The sequence below is a fragment of the Haliotis asinina genome, chromosome 10, assembly GCF_037392515.1.
Source record: "Haliotis asinina isolate JCU_RB_2024 chromosome 10, JCU_Hal_asi_v2, whole genome shotgun sequence".
NCBI lineage: Eukaryota > Metazoa > Mollusca > Gastropoda > Lepetellida > Haliotidae > Haliotis > Haliotis asinina.
The window spans coordinates 1,301,525-1,326,618 of record NC_090289.1 but is presented as its reverse complement, the minus strand read 5'-3'; the positions used below and the strand labels follow the sequence as shown (position 1 = coordinate 1,326,618).

General features: G+C 43.8%; 1 protein-coding gene across 1 annotated transcript; it reads right to left on the bottom strand.

Annotated features, from left to right (window-relative positions):
* Nucleotides 1–883: 883 nt before the first annotated feature.
* LOC137298231 (D-serine dehydratase-like) lies at nt 884–24,581 on the bottom strand. Its single transcript, XM_067830403.1, has 9 exons — nt 24,429–24,581; nt 17,287–17,457; nt 16,551–16,688; nt 14,654–14,796; nt 11,726–11,906; nt 11,404–11,525; nt 10,973–11,162; nt 2,337–2,442; nt 884–1,732 (listed from the first exon to the last, which is right to left on the bottom strand). The coding sequence occupies exons 2-9, from the start codon at nt 17,442–17,444 to the stop codon at nt 1,643–1,645; spliced, it is 1,128 nt and encodes a 375-aa protein (XP_067686504.1). The 5' UTR covers nt 17,445–17,457; nt 24,429–24,581; the 3' UTR covers nt 884–1,642.
* Nucleotides 24,582–25,094: the final 513 nt, after the last annotated feature.

Genomic DNA, 25,094 nt, shown 5'->3' with positions numbered 1-25,094 from the left:
TGGTTCCTAGCGCCGTGTTGTGTCCGAGAAAATAACGGTATAATTGGTGAACCGTATCATGAGGATAATAATGTATGATGATAATCCAAAGTACACTGTCGCCAGTTCATAGATATAACATGTTCATGATCCATTGCTATTGAACAGCTATGTCTCAAAATGCTTCTTCAACTGTGAGAGCATTCAACTGCAGCACTATATGCAAAGGATCTGCCGCGAAATGTCTTGAGCTTGAAGTTGCGGACCTGAGTGAAGTTGCGGACCTCAGGCAGCATTTGATCGCTGGACCGGAGAGTTTTTGCCGGGACATAGTCTTCTATTATACCACACAGAAAACTTGGAGATGTATTTTAACGGCTTTCTCTAAGACTTCGGACAAAATAATGTCCTGTTTGATACCGGCCTGTAACTTTGTCACCTGTTGTGATCAAGATTAGGCGTTTTGATCAGTGATTTTAGAAACAACAGATTTCATGTAATTTGGAACTTATCCTGAAGTCAAACTAAGGCTTACGATATCTGTAATAATAGCAAGAGACAGTCAAGAACTTCCGGTAACAACTTAGTAGGTATGCGATCAAGCTGACAGGATGCTGGTTTTGAACTCTGGATCAACTTCAGTTCTTCACTGTAGTGCAATGGAGTGAATACACCCTTGATTGCTGGAGCTCTGTCTGTGTGAGGCAAAGGTTAGCAGCAAAAGAACAAAACCTCACAGGAGAGTTGACAGCAGACCAGACCACACTCCACTGTGCCCTAGACGACCCAGCACGTGCAGCATATGTATCATTGTAAACAACCACGTGACCTGTTTAACACCTCCAGACACGTGCTCAGGACCATTCAGTGGTTTGATTTGTACAGTGTAAAGACGAACACGCAATGTTTTTATATCAATTTTATTCCTATTTATGTGTCCCAAGGAAACCAAAGTATGTTTGTTTGTAAAGTTGAAATAAAGAACCCTAAATCGATGATCGATAAAATGCTATCCCATGGTAATATTCCATTGTTTCTCTTGTATCACGCGGTGTGTTCTAGTACCACCAGTCGAGCTGGGAGTAGTGATGTATTTTAAACAACCCATAAACAAAAATCAAAACATCATTGTGGTAAACGTTATTGTGGTTCATTTTAGTATTCGTTGGATATGCTTGAACAAGGCCTATAAATATACATCATTTAGAGAGTGGTTAAATGTAACATGTGCTATATATTGTGATTAAAAGCACAAAATCTAGTACTTTTATTAGGTTGAGCCTAATTGGTGATTCAAATCCACGCCCTCAGAGTACAGTACTTAATCGCCAGTACACAAAGTCAGCCATCTAACCCGCTCAGCCACCGCGGCTTCCGAGTGTTAGTGCAGCTGTACCAAGCGCTAGATTAGACTATCGGTCAGTCTCGGAATAGATATAGTGAAAAGGAGACCCAGGGAGACCAGAGATTCAGAAACTGAGGAAATCTAGACTTGCTTTATTGTGCGCTTTAGCTTTGCAGAGAGGGCTTGACAGCATGGACAATGTGGTTCAGGGGCTGAGAGACAGACGAGCCCTGGATATATATTAGTTCCCTAAATCGACCCCTAGTATGTATTTTAATCCCGGGTGGTACACAGACAGTGATCTTCTCCCCTCATTGACTACCATCCCCGGGTAGGACGCCACACCCCAACGATCTTCTCTCCAGAGTGCACGTAATAGAAAGGGTGGTTGTAGGCTGTGGAGCATGCCTGAAACAGAGTAGCAGGTGCTGGCAGTGCAGGTGGTAAAGCTGTAAACCTCCTACACCGAGCCCTTGAACCTCATCCCTCGCCCATCTTACCCCACATGGTCTTCTATTATTTTCAATGTATCCCTCTTACGAGTAACATTATGTAACCCGTTGGAAATGCCAGAAAATACATATGGAATTACCGATGTATGAAATTACCGATGTTTTGCGAATGCAAGTCGATGGAAGGGAGATAACTCTAAATGTATTTTTCTCTTCTTCAAACTCTATAGTGATGGCTACCAAACGTTTTGTACTCGTGCCTCAAACACTTCAAAATTAACACGGAGGTATTAAGTAAGACAAATTCGTTGTTCACTGGGGCTCATGGGTTCATGCATCCTCGATGTTTCAACCTATTCCCCCCCCCCAACCATCAATCAATCTATCTGCACCTCGACTCTCAAACAATACACAGGCGCACGTATATATGCGCATAAGGAATTGTTAATGAAATTTAAAAATATGTAGTAATAGTTTTATTGCGTACTTCTTTGATGACGATAGTTAATGTTGATTAAATAGATATAGGTTGTGGAGATCATACCGATAGGTCAACTTACATGGTATGGATACAGAAACAGCAGGCTTCCAAGTGGATAGTCTGTAAAGTCGATATCACCCGTGGCAGGCCGGATCTTTCCATGCTCCTGGCTCATCTCGACAAGTCTACAAGTAGAAGCCAGAGGCGTGTTCAGAACCGCGAGCGCTCGCATGGGTCCTCAGTGGATACATTAAACCAGTCGTGACCAACTTGTGTTATTATTAAGCCGAGTAGCTTTCCGTCTTCTTGTTTGAGGTTACGGAAAGATGATTGGTGACGATTGGCATTAAACATGTACATGACAAGATGCTATGGATGTCAACTTCGTCTTTATTGTTCACAGTATTTCGGTATTTATCCCTCGCCCCATCGTCAGGTGGATGATGACTAATGATGCTGATTTGATTTTTTTCATTAAGTATGGTCGCCATATTTGGTCGCTTGGCGAGGCAGCTGTGAGGCTACACTATATCAATATCACATGCTCCCCGAGCGAGGACTGTATGAACTCAAATGGACAGAGGCCCGTGACTGCTGTGATTGGATGAAACAGTGTAAGATGTTTATGTGTTTTAAAAGCACATCCAGCCTATTATTAAAACTGACCACAATTTTAAGCATTTAGTGTTGTCATTTTTACCACCATGGGTTATGCTTATGTGTGTACATATATTTTGAAGTAGGTGACATTTGGTGCGGAGATGGGGGTTGATGTGTTCCGCTTCCTGTGCTGGGAAAAATAGCAGGACAAGGTGGCCACAACTTTTGTTTTATTGTAGCTTAGAGGCCAGACTGTGCCCATGTGTGCATGGATTGGCTGTTGATAGCCTGTATGATTTTTAAGAAAATATAACGTTACAATAGAAGTCTATGGGAAAACATTTGGTGTCGTGTAACCGTGAGGATGGTTCACGGGCGCTCGCGGGTGCTCGTCCGGGCACAGGCGTTCAGGATCGGGCGTTTGTCGGCGCTCGCGATTCTGAACACGCTTCTGGACACTGTGTAACATAACAACCAAGCACGGCTATGTTATTGTATTCAAGTGTGGTTTCACTTGTCCTTGTCCACTGACCACTGACCACTTATCAACTACATGAGCCATGATGCTGACAACTCTCGGTCGAGAGGGAGGGTCTGGATCAGAGAAATGTCCTGGGACTTGACTAATCACCCCGCCTGAGATTAGCAGAATCGTGGCTGTGTCGCATGCAGTGACATATCACCTCATCCTGGACTATTCCAGGTCAACCACAGATACACTTGGTCAGTCAGTGGACAGGCGAGAGACAGGACATGTCGTATGCAGTGACATATCACCTCATCCTGGACTATTCCAGATCAACCACAGATACACTTGGTCAGTCAGTGGACAGGCGAGAGACAGGACATGTCGTATGCAGTGACATATCACCTCATCCTGGACTATTCCAGATCAACCACAGATACACTTGGTCAGTCAGTGGACAGGCGAGAGACAGGACATGTCGTATGCAGTGACATATCACCTCATCATGGATAATCCCGGATCAACTGCGGATACACTTGGTCAGTCAGTGTACAGGCAAAGGACAGAACAGATTAATGAGAATGTCACTAGCTCCCTTTAAAGGAGCAGGGGGACTGAGGGGAAGTCAGACTTGTTCTAAGCAGCACTCGGGACGCATCGAGTGTACAGCAAGCGGCCCAGGGAGGAGAGGGGTTGTATTGTACCTGTAATAAAGTCAGTATAACCAAGACCAACTCTCTGTCCTTTTCTGCTAAAGGCAAAGTGCTACACACTGTCATTACGTGAGGTGGTAGTCATAGCATCAAGCGGTCGTAACTTTGAGGTTATCGTTACTCTCATATGAAACACTTGTGGTTAGTCTTAAGCGGAACACCAAATTCATTCTTTAAAAAAATGCGGTTAATTAATAACTATAGGGATTAAAAGTTGTCAAAACGTTATCTGCTTCACTTTCCTATAAAGCTGTTATAGGGGATTATTGTCTGACGACTGATCCACTGTACACCTTCTCCGGATTCATAAACAAGTTGCAAACAAGTAACAAAACTTATCGCTTCAGCTTACGAGGGGATGTCAATAAGTTTTGAGCCTTGAGCATTTGTCATACCCAGGTGTCACAGCCTATGGTACGACATTGAACCGTGGGGTGTAGCTGATGTGATATATAAGTTTTGGTATCCTGCTCTCAGAAGTTATTGAACAGCTCACATTGACAGAAAGAGATCCCCCTCACGGCAGTGAAAATGAATAAAATTGAGTATAGAGCAGTAGTTAAGTTTTTAGTTCTTGAAGGAAACTCGGCGAAGAACATTGAAGAAAGGCTTTCAGCAGTTTATGGGAAGTCTTCCCCTTCATCTGCTACCATCAAACGATGTGTCAATGAATATAAGCATGGTAGAGAGAGTCTTGAAGATGACCCCCGTCCAGGTCGCCCAACAAGAAGCACAAGCCAGGAAAACATTGACAGAGTGCATAGAGTTGTGCTGGAAAATCGTCGAATCACACTCCACGAGTTAGAGGAGACCACAGGCATTTCACACGGATCCATCGAGACAATTCTTCATGAACATCTCGTCATGTCTAAGGTGTGCGCAAGATGGGTGCCAAGAATGCTTACAGATGAAATGAAGCAAACAAGGGTCACCATAAGCAACTCCATGCTAACCAGATACAACAAGAATCCAGAAGATTTTCACTTTAGGATAGTAACCTGTGATAAAACCTGGATCCACTATGATCCTGAGAGCAAACAAGAATCCATGGAATGGAAACATGTCACTTCTCCCAGGACCAAAACGTTCAAAGCCTCCAGATCAGTGCAGAAGGTAATGGCGACAGTCTTCTGGGATAGCAAGAAGGCGTCATCCACATAGATTACTTTCCAAAAGGAAGAACAATGAACGGGGAATGTTACGCTAACTTGTTGAGGCAAGTGCGACAGTCAATCAAGGAGAAGCACCGGGGCAATATCAGACGTGGTATTCTTCTATATCAAGACAATGCTCCAGTACACACCTCTCGCGTTGCAGCCGCTGCTGTCCAGGAATGCGGGTACGAAATCTTGCCGCATCCCCTTACTCTCCAGACCTGGCACCAAGTGATTACCATTTGTTCCCAAATCTCAAGAAACACTTGCGTGGTCGTAGATTTCAAGATGATAATGAGCTTATTGCTGCTACTGAGGCTTGGTTTTAGGACCAAAATGGCGCCTTTTACAGAGATGGCATCAGCGCCTGGCAGAAAAGATGGAACAAGTGTCTTGACTCACAAGGGGACTATGTTGAAAAATAAATGTGGTTCATACCAGTATTTTGTGTTTTTCTATGCAAGGCTCAAAACTTATTGACATCCCCTCGTATCTTTAGAACAAGATTATATATCTGTCTGCGTTGGAGATACACCAGGAACATGCATGGTCACTTATCGACATTGTCTTGTTGCCTAACGCCACACACCAGCATTATGAGCCTGGAGTGGATTAGACTCTCCAGTGATTGATGTTACGCTCAACGATCCATGCAAAGACAGTTGGACGTACTCTAACATGGAATGAGCATCCTAGAGAACACTCTGAGAACTATCACAAACTAATTATTTGACAGTATATGCGGGTTTTCAGTATAGGTCGCACTGATTTTTAAGACCATAAGAGTACATGAACCAGGTGCATCAGCTTGTAAACTGTGGAAAAGAAAACATTCATATAAGCTTCTCATGAGGTCCTTGCGTCATCATTTTATCACTGTCTAGTATTTACATATAGGGTTTTAAATGTTTGTTGGGAAAAAAAACAAAGTAGAAAACCTTTCCTTGAGAATACTCTCAAAAATGAGTTTGACCTCAGCAGTTCAGCCTGTTACAACTGCTAAGTCCCAGATATGAGTCAACCTAGCTTGGTATCAAACGGTAAATGTAAAATGGCTCGATCAACTCCTGAAAACACTTGCCGGAATCTCTTACTAAAACCTATATGACTATCTTCTCCTTGGCTTTTGACAAAATCGAAATTAACAATTAACAGTAAACGTACTGACTAGGGTTTAACACGACATTGAACAGGGCCCCGCTTCAACAAAGCTCTTGTAGCGCTACGAGTATCGTAAGTCAATGTTACAGTATAGGAAGTACGAACGCTTAGAGAAACATTGTGAGATCTTAGGCTTTCGAGAGTTTTGTGAAACCGGGCTCCAGAAAGTTACTTCACTGAGTGACAGTCTGTGGGACAAAAGCTCAATGCGTTGCAGATGTTTGGTGAAAGCTACAATCACATGCACGGTGCCACACACAGGATCGTGGCAAGTCGGAGTTCTATCCCACAAAAATAGATTGTTCAAGGGACGCAATTCTGCAGAGCAACAAACTTTAGATCACCTACCGTCCTTCCAACAAAAGTATATTAATCACACAGCCATGTAGGCAGGATTCAAAGATGTCGATGGACACAGTGAGAACAATAGTAACCATTGTGGATTCATAAACCGCTACTGTAAAAGTAGGTCCAGCGTTTGCCGAGCTCGTCACACCATAAAATTACACGGAATTTTGAGTGATTCCGACTGATCGCACCGCATCGCATCACACCATACGACATCGCATCACATCGCACCACATCACACCGCATCGCAAGTATCACATGCCATCTCATCATACCACAGAACAGCACACCACAGCACACATCGCATCGCATCACCTCGCATCACATCGCTCTACATCACTCCACATCACTCCACATCACACCACAAAGCATCACATCGCATCACATCACTCCACATCACACCACAAAGCATCACATCGTATCACACAGCATCACATCACATGGCATCACATTACATCAGACCTCATTGCACAACACCACAACACATCGCATCACATCAGACCACATGTCAACACATTGTACAACATCGCATCATATCCCATCGCATCGCACCACATCACACCACATTGCACCACATCGCCCCATATCACACCATATCGCATCACATCACACATCGCATCACATCACACCACATCACATCACTTCGCACCACATCACACCACATCGCAAAACATCACACCACATCGCATCAAATCGCAAGACATCGCATCACGACGCTGCTCATACTATCAGTCACTGGATTGTCTGGTCCAGTCTCAAGTTCGTGGCCACGCCACCGTGACTGAAGTGGGTTTGGAAGACCACGGCATTAAAAAACAAAATGAAAATGCTTTTTAATATCATGGAACATTTCTAAAAATGAGTTTAGTTTTACGCCGCACTCAGCAATATTCCAGCTATATGGCGATGGTCTGTAAATAATTGAGTCTGGACCAGACAATCCAGTGCATGAGCATCGATGAACCGAAGCAAGTCAGCGAGTCTGACCACCCGATCCTGTTAGTCGCCTCTCACGACAAACATGGTCGACCTTTATGGCAAACATGGGTTGCTGAAGACCTCTTCTACCCTGGACATTCATGGGTCAAATGTCAAAGGAAGACCAAAGCGTATTGATACTTTGTATCAATCTCTAGCACTGCACTACCCCATATCACTTGAATAAGAGGCTGAGAAACACGTATCTATATAAGTTGTGCCAGATAACACTGTGGTATATTTAAATGATAGTTTAATATTCTAAATCAGACTGCTGTATGGGGAGAGCAAAGGGACACAGAATGACGCAAACTGCATCATGATGACTCTCTCTCTCTCTCTCTCTCTCTCTCTCTCTCTCTATCTATCTATCTATCTAAACTCAGCAAAATCTTGACACTCATTATTTTTTAAATAGTGTTTGAAACTTTTCTTGAAAGAGTTCTTGTGATTATGGTTAAATGCATTTTCAAGGGCATTACGTCACACATTCATTCTACAGGTCGGGCCTATGTAGCAAGGGGGAAAATCACGTTTCCACGTGCCACAAGTTACGTTACCTATTGATACACATGCAACTGATCTCACGGTAGCAGAGAGAGTGTCATCTCAGAAAAACACGGTTTTATGGTTAATTATTCGTTAATTTGCAATGCCACAACTGTCAAACATTCAGCGTCAACGTGCCATCGACATGTTGAATACGCGAACGTCCGTCACTGATGTTGCGAAGGTTATGGGATGCAGTCGACAGACCATCCATAATCTCCAGTCACGTGTCCACCAAACTGGCACCACAGTTGATCGCCCCAATCTTGGTCGGCCACGTGTGACGTCACACGCAGAAGACCGACAAATTGTATGACGTCATTTGCGTAATCGGTTTGTCACTGCCACATCCACTAGGAATGTATTGTTTGGAGGTCGAGTGACTGTCCAAACCATTAGAAATCGCCTGCGCTCTGCTCGTCTTCATGCACGGCGACCATATCGTGTATGAATTCTAACCCGTTTCCATCGACGCCATCATCTCTGGGCACGACATCACTTGAGTTGGTCCCAACGAGATTGGAATAGGGTTGTGTTTAGTGATGAATCAAGGTTCACATTAACCTTTGCTGATGGAAGGGTTAGAGTTTGGAGAAGAAGAGGAGAACGCAATGCCCGATGTTGCGTACAGGAAGTGGATCGATTTTGTGGGGGGGGGGGGGGGGGGGGGGTTAGGGGGGGAAGCGTTATGGTTTTGGGTGTTATCAACGGTCATGCTCAATCCCGACTCATTGTCACCCAGGGAAACCTAAATGCGGCAGCATACAGGGATCAGGTGCTCGTTCCAGAGGTTTTGCCATTCATGACAGCTCATGGCCCAGGTCTGACTTTCCAACAGGATAACGCCAGACCTCATACGGCCAATTACCTCAGGAACGCTTTGTATCAATATCATAGAGTGGTCTTCAAGATCTCCCGACCTCAACCCTATAGAGCATGTGTGGGATGTGTTAGGCAGGCGGCTCTGTCAAGCAAGGAACCCTCCACAGAACTTGCAGGAGCTTGGTGCCATGTTGGTACAAATATGCCGGCGCATTCCTCAAGCTGTGTTCTGACGCATCATCCAATCCATGAGGAGACGTTGTATCGCAGTTGTGAACGCCCATGGAGGACACACCCGATATTGACATGATTTCATAAAGTTGTGACGCACAGTTTTTGATCATTGACATTGTAGTCGCATTTCCGGTGGAACCGATTCCATGACAAACATGACAAACGTGTGTGTGTGTGTGTGTGTGTTTAACTAATACGTGTTTCACTTAGTGTGTTTAATTGACGTAGAGATGTATTGGCATACTCATACACGTCACACCCCCAGCCCCTACATTTCAGCCCCCAGCCCCAACACGGGGCATCCCCCAGCCCCTACACGTCACACCCCCAGCCCCTACATTTCAGCCCCCAGCCCCAACACGGGGCACCCCCCAGCCCCTACACGTCACACCCCCAGCCCCTACATTTCAGCCCCCAGCCCCAACACGGGACATCCCCCAGCCCCTACACGTCACACCCCCAGCCCCTACATTTCACCCCCCAGCCCCAACACGGGGCATCCCCCAGCCCCTACACGTCACACCCCCAGCCCCTACATTTCAGCCCCCAGCCCCAACACGGGGCATCCCCCAGCCCCTACACGTCACACCCCCAGCCCCTACATTTCAGCCCCCAGCCCCAACACGTCACCCCCAGCCCCTACACGTCACACCCCAGCCCCAACACGGGGCATCCCCCAGCCCCTACACGTCACACCCCCAGCCCCTACATTTCAGCCCCCAGCCCCAACACGTCACCCCCAGCCCCTACACGTCACACCCCAGCCCCAACACGGGGCATCCCCCAGCCCCTACACGTCACACCCCCAGCCCCTACATTTTCACCCCCCAGCCCCAACACGGGGCATCCCCCAGCCCCTACACGTCACACCCCCAGCCCCTACATTTCAGCCCCCAGCCCCAACACGGGGCATCCCCCAGCCCCTACACGTCACACCCCCAGCCCCTACATTTCAGCCCCCAGCCCCAACACGGGGCACCCCCCAGCCCCTACACGTCACACCCCCAGCCCCTACATTTCAGCCCCCAGCCCCAACACGGGACATCCCCCAGCCCCTACACGTCACACCCCCAGCCCCTACATTTCACCCCCCAGCCCCAACACGGGGCATCCCCCAGCCCCTACACGTCACACCCCCAGCCCCTACACGTCACACCCCAGCCCCAACACGGGGCATCCCCCAGCCCCTACACGTCACACCCCCAGCCCCTACATTTCAGCCCCCAGCCCCAACACGGGGCACCCCCCAGCCCCTACACGTCACACCCCCAGCCCCTACATTTCAGCCCCCAGCCCCAACACGGGACATCCCCCAGCCCCTACACGTCACACCCCCAGCCCCTACATTTCACCCCCCAGGCCCAAGACGGGGCACTCCCCAGCCCCTACACATCACTCCCCAGCCTCAACATGTCACACCCCCAGCCCCTACACGTCACTCCCCATGACCGTACATGTCAAGCCCCCAGCCCCTACATCTCTCTCTCTCTCTCTCTCACACACACACACACACACACACACACACACACACACACACACACACACACACACACACACACACACACACACACACACACACACACACACACACACACACACACACACACACACACACACACACACACACACACACACACACACACACACACACACACACAGCCCCAAAGCTCCAGTAACAGCTCATCTGTACCTGAGATTAGGATGATCCTGGATCACACAGAACTCGTCGCCAACCTGTTTCAAACCATCCTGAGACATTGAAGTGAAGCCACTGTTGGTCACCAGCTGCTTCTTGGAGGGCTTGTGGCTGATGACACGGGTAGCTACACGTACTGCCACGTCATCAAGGGTGCACGCCCCTATTCTCACGTGTTCGTAGTCTGAAACAGTTCAAGTCACGTTGTCATGCCAGGTGTTGTATATTGTACAGCGAAAGCTTCTACATACACATTGGTGCATCATTTGTGCCCAACAACTTACGCTGGGATTTATCCACCAACGATGTGTGCGGATAACAAATGTTTGTGTGAGGACTACAGTTCATCAGTGGGCGTGTAATGCTTCCGGGAATATGGCTGCATCGGTGTCTTATAATGGAATTGTGAAAGCGTAAGCCCCTACCATAAAAAATGTAATTGCCCGGATGGAACTCTGTCAGGGCGGCCATGTTGTCTGCAGGTTTACTACAGGAAGGAGTGGAGCCTGTCCCCACTGTCTCACAGGCGATACCCGCCGACTTCAGCCTGGAAGCCATCAACATGCATGGTTTCATGAAACTGTGTCCTACATATTATTAGTACCGGAGGAACTTTATACCAAATGTTGTGAAGACACCCACCTGGGATCCTGTTACTCAACAATTAACATAGATATGCTTACGTATTTTGTAAACCATATTTAGTATTAAATCACCAATACAGGAACACTACTTGAAGACACCCACTTGTCTCTCACTGTGATCAGTCTGTCTGTGTTAGTGGTGCCAAACGTCTTAAGTTCTTCCACCCCGGTACAGTCGTAGGAGCTTCCGCAGTGGGTGTAGATGCCGTGGAACCTGACGTTGTCGGTGTCAACTGCCGCTTTAGCAACGGTGATGACGTCATCGCTGTCCCACACCACTCCAGCTGAAACATTAGTGAGGTAACCCAAATAGACGTAAATATAAAGTTTTACTCTGAAGTCATCAAAGAAAACTCTCAGATCCGCGTGCTCCCTTTAAACTCTCCATATCAACACGCCCCCTTTAAGCTCTCAGTATTTCAAGCTGTCTGTTTTTATACAGTTGCCGTTTTATACCAGCCATTCTTTAGAGCTTATACGTTGATCTACTATACGCTAGATATACACGAGCTAATTAAGCACCACCAAAAATAATTGCCGATTGTAACAAAAAGGGATCATAACAGAGAAGTCAACCAGTTATATCTAAATACACATGTAGTTAGATTGAAATTCACGTGCTGACTCAAATGCATGCTTTCATGTTAAAGTTCTGTCATGGTACAAACGACTGAGGGGTATAAAAAGGCGAAATGAAGTATTCTCATTGCTTTATTATCGACGCATCAATACGTGAACAGTGTTGAAATTGAACTTTTCTGGACGCACCGACGTGTAGGTTTTCTGAAAATACCAGATGGCAGATTATTGGTAAGCATGAAGCTGGTTTGTCCTGTCACAGCATTGGGCCAAGATTGAATATCATTCACACTGTCATTGGTCGCCTTGTAAGGAAACATGCGGCCACTGGTTACGTCAAGGGTCGTCCACGATCAGGAATGCCGAGAAAGACCACTCCCCGTGATGACCACGTGCCCTAGTTCGCCCAGTGAGACGCAGGCCCATGACCAATGCCTAAGATCACAGAGAACAATGGAGAGTGGGTGTTCGTCTCTCAACCAGCACCATCCCAAGGAGGCTCAGGTCCGATGGACTCCGTGCACGTCGTCCAATCAGACGTCCCTTATTCACTGAAAGACACATCGTTCCAGAGCTGTTATAGAATACTTGCAGAACAACGCAATTGACAGATTACCTTGACCTGCGAGAGCCCTGATATCAACCCAATTAAGCATTTGGGGCGTCAAGTTCAAGTAAGGGATCCACCTGTTCAAAATCTACAGGAATTAGCCCAGGCTCTTCATGAGGAATGGTAGAGGATTCCAATGATGCGCACTCGGCGTTTGATTTCCAGCATGAGGAGGAGGGTTGCAGCAGATATCTGTGCGAGGGGAGGATACACCAATTACTGATGTCACCATTACTGTTGGCTTAGGATTGAACAGTGAACTGTGTGTACATTGGACCACAGACATTGTCTGTGTGACCATAGTTTTGGACATGGTTACTGACAACGTTTTTAGTGCCCCCATATGACCGTCAATAAATTACAGCCGAAAGTAGTAGCTATGTTGGTAGTTGCTGGGTTGACACTTCAGATGATTCAGTTAACGAAATTATAACCATGTGTTTGGTTTCCTCATCATGAATGACCAGTGTGTTGTGGTAAACAAAACCGTATAGCATGAAAATGTGTGGTGCATAATTCATGCTCATGTGTATATTTTAGAGCTCTGCGAACGTCCAGCATTCGCTACCTATCTCATAGCTTTACGTAGGTCCACTACATGCTATCAAACAGCCGAGTCACACTGTTCCGATTAACTCTCCACACAACAAGCCCATATAAGCTCTCGATTTTGACATTCGTGAAGTTGTCGGTAAGAACTGATCTTCAGTAAACCATGCCTGTCGTAAAAGACGACTAACGGGATCGAGTGGCCATGTTCACTGTTTGGTTAACAAATGTCAAGAATTGCATAGTTCGATACTCATGGGTTCTTGTTCACTGGATTGTTCTTGTCCAGACTCAATTATTTACACACCCGACCATGGAAGCGTAATGGGTGAGTGCGGCGTAAATCTCCCTCCTCCCTTCATCATGGTGTTTACACAGATTACACGGTGATTAAAACGGACAACTCCATGCACACCTCGACATTATCCTGTGTTAACACACTGGCCATTTTTCTTGGAAGTGTTTTATCGGTATAACAGATTAACTGACCTAGGGGAAATGTTTCTACTAAAAAACATACAGTTGTACTAATTTTGATAAACTTCATCATGTCTGCAACATTACAGGCGTAATAAAACAAAATATACCCTTGTGGTGTAAGGTGTTTAATCACCCTCACTACGGTAGTTACTTAAATAAGGTCTGTTCAGAAAAGGCCCTCGTAAAGTGTATTTTCAATAACTACCGTAGTGAGGGTGATCGATGCATAACCTAGTTATTTTATGCAAAACAACTAGAAACACCTCGACATTATAAATTAATTGTTCCCTGTATTAAAGTGAAGTATAAAAAATAAAGATATCTCGACAAATTAAGTTAATTTAGTTATTTAATATACACAACATACACACACGCCTCGACATTATCCCGAGAAAACCTATATAGAGAATTTCACCCATGTGTCTACTGATATCAAATACATCAACACGAGTTGATAAAGTAACAAGGATACTTGCCGAGGATATTTTTACCTTTATCAACGAATGTTGATATAATTGATATTAGTAGACACGAGGATCAGATTCTACTTATCGTACGAAATCATTTGTAATTTGTTTTCAATGAAAAATGTACGTCTCTGAACACAGCGCTGGCATTAGATTTGCAGAGCAACGATGTCATAGCATTGTGACGTTATCAAGTTCATGACATCATAACATTGTCAGGGCATTGTGCAAAAACTACACTCAAAGCGATATCTCCTAGGAGATATCGTATGATCTCACACAAGCAATATCTCCTTTGGTTGATAAAGTTATTTCATGTACTCATAAAGTTATTTTCTCCACACACCTCGCCCATATCCCGTGTCAATCTTCAGGATCACTGACCACTGCTTGCCAGGGTTGAGCGGGGCGTCTTGTACCCACTGCATGGCTTCAGCGCTGTCATACAGGATGTGGAACTCGGACAGCTGATTGGCCAGCCTCTGACACCTGTACATTGGACCATCCAGACAAACACAGATCAGCTGGAGACAGCAATAGGTCAAAATCAACATATAGCATGGCGATCGGTCCGCAACAATAAGTGTTGTCCAGTATAAAGGATATTCTGGATGAATACATAAAAGCTTTGATTTTCGGAATTGTAATAGTAGCTCTGTGTTTTTAACATTATCGTATAGAAATCTAGGATTGTGTCATACATCCCAGGCAGACGTAATGCACGTACATATAGGTCAACCGTACGTTGCTAGTGTGACAAGTGCTCTGACATAAAAAAGCCTTAATTCGCCAGAGTATGTCGGTATATGATAAAATTTAAATTAGGTACATGTTATTTGCTATTTGTGGAGCTCGTTATCCCAAATTGAAGGGGTTTGTACGAACCCTGTTTCAGGATTCATAACGTGAACAATTCCGGGAAATATTTTCTGTGAAAAAAGATATAACAGAAGTAATCACCTTTGAATCAAAGAAGTGCAAAGATAATAATATTTGTTCATTATGTGTTACAGAGTAAACCAGGAAGAGAATTTGGGTTTTATAAGTAATTGTTTACTAATTTATGCAATTCTAATTGTGTTGTGTATTCTGTCCAGGGGGTTCTTTCACAAAGCTTTGAGGTGCTCGTAAGTCACTTAGGTGACCTTAGTGCAATGTTAAAGAATGGGAGTTGAGCTTAATCTTAGTGAAGGTTGCTTTGCGAAAGTTCTCCGTCCCTGACCCTAAAATCTTAATACGTGTTAGAAAGCGTGTCACAACAATGTAACGGGCACATTGAAACGTGTGCGGAATGCTGCCTAACCTGCATTTCGATGCAGCATAACATTTTTTGTGAAAGAGAACGTTGTACTGTCGTATTTTTAACGTAACAATGCAAGGTTCTGGTTTATACATGATAGTATACACAAACGTATGTGAGGACGGCTGCGTGGTAGCCTAGTGGTTAAAGCGTCTGTCCGTCACCCTGAACACCTGCATGGGTAAAACGTATATTGACACACGTGACCTTTGTCAGAAAGATAATAACTATTATGGCCGTTCACGACACGCATACGAGCCTGTGCCTAACGCGACCATGTGGTCTCAACAGGCTGCTGCGGCCACTTAGTGGGGGAGATACCGTGTTTATTAAACTCAGTTCGTGTATAAAGCAGATAATCACAAAGTAGTCGAGACTGGGCGTATTTTCCAAAACAGGGAATGGAGTGAATTCTGTATTCCTTACATTATTTTAAGCATGAAAGAGTTGGTTAAATATTTCTGGGAAAGTCTCTTACCGTACACTTAATGTGTTCGCAATAACATTGAAGATACAACACTGTTAGTGTCCAGTTGAAGTTTTCCTGTACCAGTTGTTAATTTTAAAGCATGAAATTCTCAAATTACCAGCTGAGGTAGTTTAGATACATCCGTGCATGTATACAGTGACACCTACTAGTATGTTATTAAATCTTGGACGTTAGTGTTTATCTACACATTGATCTATCCCGATTTATTGCAGCTGTCATTAGGTCTACAGCAGCTGCCAGCAACATATGTGTGTGGATGCTGGAGGGGAGGAGGTTCGCCATCCTTCATTAGTGTAGAATAACGACTTACCAATCACTAATCAATCTAGAATACAAAGAAACAAATCCAACCTTATTCCGGAAAGTAATGACTAAGAAATGTATTATGTGTAATCAACAATTCTTGGACTGACTGCTAGTCTTCTCTCATGTCTAGAGCCTAGTCACTCTCACCTTGGGATTTTTTCCTTCGATATCGGGAAACCATACAGAATGTCATCGTAGCCATTGGCAGCGAAGAATTCCGCTTCATTCAGAGTGGAGACAACGATCTTCCTCCGGGTGCCGGCCGTGCAGATGTCCGCGCCTTCACTGAAGTACAAACAAGGGCGAGTATTTACATGTCCTTAAACACTGAGAAAGAGGACCCGGGGTGTTGAGATCTTGTGGGTTTGGTTTTCCGCCGATTATTAGCAATATCCCAGCAACATCAAGGCGGGGGACACCAGGAATGGGCTCCAAACATTGTACCTATGTGGGGAATCGAACCTGGGCGGAATGCTGAGACGGCCGGTTGATTAAACTGCGTATTGTACTGTTTGAAACAGTATTGTGATGTAAGATTCATGTTTGACACACAATGTGGTTTTTCAAAATCAAAGGATCCAATTCTGAAATATCCCATTTCATAAACTAGCTTTTCCGACTCTGCACTTAGTCTGGATTTGAGATCATATATATATCGATTAGATCACGAAAACATTCCACATCAGTTTGATTGTTCGGGGCGGCGTGTTGCCTTAACAGAACAAGCACCCGGCGTCTTCTGTCGGTACCCGTCTGTCATTATCCTTGTTAAGATGATACAGAAGACCATGTCAGTCTAACTGCCAAGAAGTGCGATACTGACAAATCGCACACTCACCATGGTGGATACCGACTATGTAAGTAAGATGGTGGTGTTACGTACATTGTCTTGTGAGTCTTGACATGCGGCCTCAGCTGCACGCCCATGTTCCTGGCTGTGTCAGTCATTCTCTGACAGTTCCTCTTTACCTTGTCGATGTCTACCAGGAGACACGGGGTAGGGACGTCGGCAACGGTGGCGGGAAGTGCGGCGTCAGACATGGCACGATCTCAGCTGTATGCAGAGGGGAGTGTTGTTAGAGATGTCAGCATAGAGTTACGTCCCTTCAATATACACGCCCCCGTTCCGGGCAGCCGCATTGATAATACATTATAACGCAACTCCGCACCAAGGCACAACAGCCTTTTGTCCGTGGTCTGTCTGAGGCCGGGCTGGTACAGCTGGTGACAAATTGTGAATACACCCATGCAATGCACTGCAACAATCACGGAACACCTAGAAAGCTGTGTTGGAGAGTCGACTTCAATATGGAGGAGAGATAGAAGGGTAGGGGTGGCGGGTTGTGGGTTGTTGGGGGAGGGGGAGGGTTGGGAAGGGGTGGGGGAGGGTGGTTATAGGGTAAGGGTCTCGACATATACGATGAGAAATAAGAATCACGTCCAAGAGCTATCACGGATGAGAGGCAGTGTAATACAAATCCGGTTTTTGCATGCACGTCACACATAAATGCTATTCATTCTTTACTACTTAACACTTCACTCAGTGCACGGAGAGTATTATATTCCCCTGTTTCACTTATTCTGCTATCAGTTGGTTTGTTTAGTTCCAGAATATTTATTTTTAAAGTTTACAGTTCAGCCCACACTCCACACTCACTATTGTACATAAAACTGATTCAGTGAACCTCAGCAGTGATGTGAATTGAAAGTCCTATCAATAGTCCAGTGATTCTGTGCCTTCCGTGGAGCACCAGATAAAACCATCCTGATTTCCTTAGAGGCGACTATTTGGTATTTGGTAGCTCTTGAAATTATTCGGGATGTCGGGTGTATCTGGATGGCAGGTGTGTCTGGATGTCAGGTGTATCTGGATGGCAGGTATATCTGGATCGCAGGTATATCTGGATGGCAGGTGTATCTGGATGGCAGGTGTGTCTGGATGGTAGGTGTGTCTGGATGGCAGGCGTATCTGGATGGCAGGTATATCTGGATGGCAGGTGTATCTGGATGGTAGGTGTATCTGGATGGCAGGCGTATCTGGATGGCAGGTGTATCTGGATGGCAGGCGTATCTGGATGTCAGGTGTATCTGGATGGCAGGTGTATCTGATGGCATTTGTATCTGGATGGCAGGTGTATCTGGATGGTAGGTGTATCTGGATGGCAGGCGTATCTGGATGGCAGGTGTATCTGGATGTCAGGTGTATCTGATGGCAGGTGTATCTGGATGGCAGGTGTATCTGGATGGCAGGCGTATCTGGATGGCATGTATATCTGGATGGCAGGTGTATCTGGATGTCAGGTGTATCTGATGGCATTTGTATCTGGATGGCAGGTGTATCTGATGGCATTTGTATCTGGATGGCAGGTGTATCTGGATGGTAGGTGTATCTGGATGGCAGGTGTGTCTGGATGGTAGGTGTATCTGGATGGCAGGCGTATCTGGATGGCAGGTGTATCTGGATGGCAGGTGTATCTGGATGGCAGGTGTATCTGGATGTCAGGTGTATCTGATGGCATTTGTATCTGGATGGCAGGTGTATCTGGATGGTAGGTGTATCTGGATGGCAGGCGTATCTGGATGGCAGGTGTATCTGGATGTCAGGTGTATCTGATGGCAGGTGTATCTGGATGGCAGGTGTATCTGGATGGCAGGTGTATCTGGATGTCAGGTGTATCTGGATGGCAGGCGTATCTGGATGGCAGGTGTATCTGGATGGCAGGTGTATCTGATGGCATTTGTATCTGGATGGCAGGTGTATCTGGATGGCAGGTGTATCTGGATGGCAGGTGTATCTGGCATTCTTCGTTTACCTTGAGTAATACTACTAAATATAAACAAGGGTTAGAATTTGCCAAAGCCTCACCCGCAGTTGTACTAAACAGAATGTGTATGCTCGTCATAAAGTAAGTTGCATATTCCAGGTAGTACAGTGTTCCCAGAAATTATTGAGAAAATCTTTGTTTTTTTTCTAATGATGCTAAGAGTGGAAAAAGGGCTTTCACTATGCACTAAGCATACTAAATAAGGGAGACAACTCTTGAAGGCTTAGAAGGCAGCTCATTACGTCAAGAGTTATCTCCCTTGTCGGAGCAGACGGCTTCCTGTGTTGACATGGCAGAATTTACAGCAAGAGAGAAAAGAAAGCTCATTCTAGATGATTTTGAAAGGGGTGAGGCTGATGCTAAAGTGTTAGCTTGTAGACATGGTATTCCTCTGTCTACAGTATACAGAACTTTGAAGAATATTCAAACAGGAACCGGGATAGAGCACAAAGCAGGGGCAGGTCGGCTTAGGAAATTCAGTGTTGTGGATCGCCGAAGACTTGGGCAGATTGTGAGTAGGGGCAAATTGAAAAGTGTTGAGAACATCAGAAATGAAATGATTAGCAGCGGAAGTCCTCAGGTATGCAATGAAACAGTCAGGCAGGAATTACAGAGACTTAATTGGGTGAAAAAACGTGGAATTCCCTCGCCGTTGATGAAAGATGCACAAAAGGAAAAACGTTTAAACTGGTGTTGGGCTCATGAAAATCAAGATTGGGATAATGTTTTCTTTTCGGATGAAAGTTCTGTTTGGTTTTTCCCTAATTGTGTGAAAATTTGGACCAAAGATACTGTCAAACCTATCTACCAGCGACCAAAACATAGCCCGAAGTTTCACATGTGGGGTGGCATATCGGCTCGCGGAGTGACGCCATTGTGTGTTTTCACGGGAAACTTGACAAAAGAAAGATACGTTGACAATCTAAATGGTCACCTTCTTCCGACAGCACAAACATTGTATGAAGATGATTGGATTTTCCAACATGATAATGACCCAAAACACTGCGCGCTACACAAAACAGTGGTTGTCGGGCGAAAATGTTCAAGTTTTAGACTGGCCCAGTTACAGCCCAGACCTAAACCCAATTGAGAATGTGTGGGGAGTCATGAAGAACAGAATAAACCAAAAGGGACTGAGAAATATTGAAGATATGAAGGCCGAGGTGGTCCAATATTGGGATACCCTGTCACACGATTACCTACAAACTTTGATGGGTAGTGTGCCTAGGCGTATTCAGGCATGCATTGCTGAGCGAGGAGGTCGAACAAAGTACTAAAACAAGACTGAGACTGTAAAAGGGTGATGTTTTAACATGTTTATATAAGTAAAACGCCAGAAGTTAATAAACGTGATGAGTTACATGACGCAACATGATTCTCAATAATTTCTGGGAATACTATATTTCCCCGGCAGTAGGCTGTAGTTATATTTTTGTTTTCAGTGTGTACAAACGGAGGGGTGGCTGGCGCTTAGTGTGTACTCGTGCTGAGTCTTGCACTACAATATCACAAAGATCATATATTCATTTGGGGGATGGGGGGTAGGGGATGGGGGTGTGAATGATCAGCGATGCTGTGCTTTCAGCCATGATAATCATAGAGTTGACTGTATCTTGTCCTGTGATATAAAGTATTAATTGGGCAGTATATCTAATCAGTCCACCATACTAGAAAACCAGTACATTCGTTGTTTGACAGCGGGTGGTTAGTAGAAAAGGAACAAGCGCAGGCCCCCGTGTCTTCACGAGGATTAAAGATGTTAACCCCCTGGATGCCACAGGGACATATATGTCCTTCCTCTACATACCTCACTTGGAAGTCCAATAAAATTCTAGATATACCACGCATATATAAATACTACACAGTTTTGAATTCTGCGGAAAATTCCCAGTTTATTGATACCATCCACTATCATCTCAGACCAAGCTAAAGTGCTGAAAATCGCCTTTCAAAATAGGCTTCATCGTAAATGTCGCCATTTTTCAAACTGTACAAAATCGAGATTAACAGCGTTATTTGCAGTATGTTTTGAAATGTGAAAATCGGATAATTACTGGGAGTAATGAATTTCAAAAATAGCATATTAATGATCACTGATATCAAGTTTTCATGTAACCAGGAATGATAATTCTGAAACGTCACCGATGTACCCAGAATCGGTTGGGATGTTTTCGAAAATACACTTACACGAACGCCGAAGTGCGCTTTCCGCCATATTGGATAGTGTTTACAAAATCACGTTTCGAGAAGGCCGGTATTGAGAAGCCCATTACATCATGTATACTTCATAGTTAGCTGCGACAAATGCATCATTGAATTCCCCATATATCTTAGAATCAAATTACAAATGGTCTTTGTCACCAATACCAACTGTCTAGACAAAACGAAACGAAATATATTTAGTATGAAAACGAACGCTGTGCTCGAAAGACAGCGCTGGACTGAAATGTAAACAAAGAAAAATTCCAATTTTACACTGCGTAGCATTTTCGGATATTTCCCAACATCCAGCCCTCTAATCATTGCTTAAAATGGCTCAATACGCTTAGTATATTCAGGGGAAGAGTATCGTGGCAAAAAAATAGCAAATTGAAAATAGATACAAGGAAATAATTTGGTAATTCATAAGAAACTGTCAAACTTTTAGGGCAGCGTGACGCCATGACTGACGCAAAATCACGCAGAACGACAACGGTACTTATCGGCATTTCTGGCTTGTTCCGTCATTTACAATGTAAACGATAAGAACATATCACAATACACAAATAGTCAGAATAATTCTGATTACTTACATCTCACATTTATATACAAAAGATCCCTGAATCAAGCAAAACGTCGTCGCAAAATCCCGTGTACCCTTCTCAGCGAAGCCGCCATTTTGAAAGAAATCGGTCATCGGTAGTGATGTCACACGTCAACATTGTTGCACATATTAGGCAATTTCTTTGAGGTGAAGGTCGGTTGAACAAGAGTAAACACAATGCCCATACCATTCCGATTGCACTTATAGTATTGTGATGTATATTTTGCGCATCGTTCAGATATTTTTTCATGAAACTGATTTCAGTATCTATATATATCCATGTTCAGCACCATATCATGTGTGGATATAAGGTTTCCGTTTTTATTCTTTGAAAGCTTTTGATTGTTTGAATAATATCTACATGGGAAATTGACTCAGTAAGTGTATTATACCACATTTTAAGCCTCTACACAAGTGTTGGAAGATCACACGTAGCCATTACTGCAACATGTGCTTTAGTTCACGTGATGTGCAATATTCAATACGTTGGGACAAATATTGCAGTTACATATGAACAGGTTAATAAACAGCGATTTAATTCCAACTTAGAAGTAAAACGGATAATATTAACGAAAATGATTTGTACATTTTATCAAATGTAGGGGCACACATACTACTGTTTAAAGGATTTGTCTTGTTCATTGTATTGGTTTGTGTCGTTTTTATAGACAACACTATTATGAATATTAATTGACCAGGTGCGACTTTGTCAAAACGTTTCATGATTCATTATCATTGTTTTTCGATAATAAAGTCAATTCAAATGCGATTAAAATATATCTGATGGCAGAATGTCTAACTCAAACAATATTTATATGGAAATTGTTAAAAATATATACATCAGGTCAAGTCTGAATTTCGATAAGCATTACGTCCATTTTCTAATACTTCTTTACTGAAAAAGCGATCTCTTTGTACCTTTCATTGCATACTTATGAAGGGAACTGATTTCATAATCATGAGAAGAAAAGTCTTTTTCCTAAATGAATACTCAATGAATATTCAGGTGTTGTGAAATTTTCATTCAAGCTAAATTGATGCTAGGCAGGTGCGCGTGTTGCTCACAATAAGATATGTAGTAAAACCGTGTAATTGTTGATATATTCAGGACACTATTTCAGTGATAAAACCATTCATTTTATATTTTGGCTAAAAAGTGTTGAATTCTGACACAGAAGCCGATATCTTTTACACATTGAATGGAAATTAGGTTAGATATATACTAATCAGCAACCAGAGTAGTCTTTTTCCGACGTCACAAAATGTACAAAACATGCTGTGACGTCAACTAAAATGTCGCATTATTTTCAGTTATTTCATTACGTTTGAAAATGTGGCTGTTACTCCGTTAATAATGATGGAAAATTAATAAAAATACATATACACAAACAGGAGAATATGGGAATCTAAGAACTAAAATATGTATCGGATAGGGACATCCAAATCGCTATTGCCTGATTTTTGATGTAGTACATTTGCATCTTTTCTTACAAATTTTGAAACTACCAAAAGGTATCCTCTCACATTGGGGAAATTTGTATTGGAATAGTTTGGTTCACTGTGAACAAAACATCACGAAAATATACTGTCCATATCCACAGCAAATTCTCTCCATGTGATCGGAGTTACATTGACCTAATGTAAACCATAGCTGAGTTATGCCCCCTTATCTTTATACGTGCATGACCTCTCTGTCGACGTTTGACGTCATAGTAGAAAATCGATTTTTGACATTTATTGCGGTCATTTTTGATTTTGTGAGTATGACGTTATGCATTAGCACATACATCCATTTCATATACACTCATGTCGTTCAGATATCAAGCTGTATTTTCTTCGCTGACACTTCCCGTAAAGATGCCAAATTAAAAAATTCGTAGCAGAGTGCTTTTATTGGTGCACGATAAAAAACTGAGAAATTTACTGTTTTTGAACACACACAAAGGTTTTGAACAACTTTTAGCAGTGTCTATTTCTCAAACCCCTGAGGTAGCCGCAATTATATTTATACCAACGAATAGGAAATCAAATATTCTACATGTCTGTGCAATTTCATAGCCGTACGCAGAACCTGGGCCACGCGATCGCAAATCTCGCACAACGTTCACTTTTCAAACTTTATGAAAATGTGCGCCTGAAAAAAAACTCGGCATCCAGGGGGTTAAACAAATGTATTAAAGTTTGAGATGACCCTCTGCTCCCATTGCCTCACAGTACAATACATACTGATCTAAAATATTGTCCTGCAAAGCATAACGAGTCGGGGTCATCTAAAAAAATACACATTTTTTGTAACTTTTATTTTTTGCAAAGACACGAGGGCCTGTGAATGGGAACAAGTGCCAACAAATCAGTTTGCTGCTACTATAGTACCGATTATAAAATTAATCAACATACCGCTCGCCTCTAACTGTCACAAATCGTCACGCTACCAACACCACAACATCCTTGCGATGCCATGGCCTGCAATGGGCCCAGACCTTTCCCCCGGTGAATACGCTAAGGACATACTGAGGGCACGTGTGTAGGGTACACCCTACAGACTACTTTGTTGGAAGTTGACTTAGCGCTGGGAGAGGTGGGGTTAGTTTCCTTAAACCGCAAATGAGCCATATTGTCTGTAGTATACGTCGGCGAGTAAATGCGTGTCTGATACTTTATTTATACTTTAGTTATTTTAGACTGTCCAGTGGTGTATTTTAAGAGTATATTTCCTCCTAGCTCCAGTCTCTATAAACAGGGCAGCGAGTTAAAGCCTCAGGCAAACAGTTAAATACTGTTCGGTTTCATAGCCAGGTGATTACACAGGAGCTGACCTTGAATCTCGATGCATAAACTAGATCTTCCTACAAGGAAAACGATGCGTTACTGAAACTTAAAAATTGTCACTTTTGTTGCGAAAGGGTAAACTTGAATTGTCAGAAAATAAAGCTATGCAGATTCATGTAGTATTGAGGACGTTAGTTAGTGAATATCACTTATAGTGTTGAGGACGTCAGTTGGTGAATATCATGTATAGTGTTGAGGACGTTAGTTGGTGAATATCATGTATAGTGTTGAGGA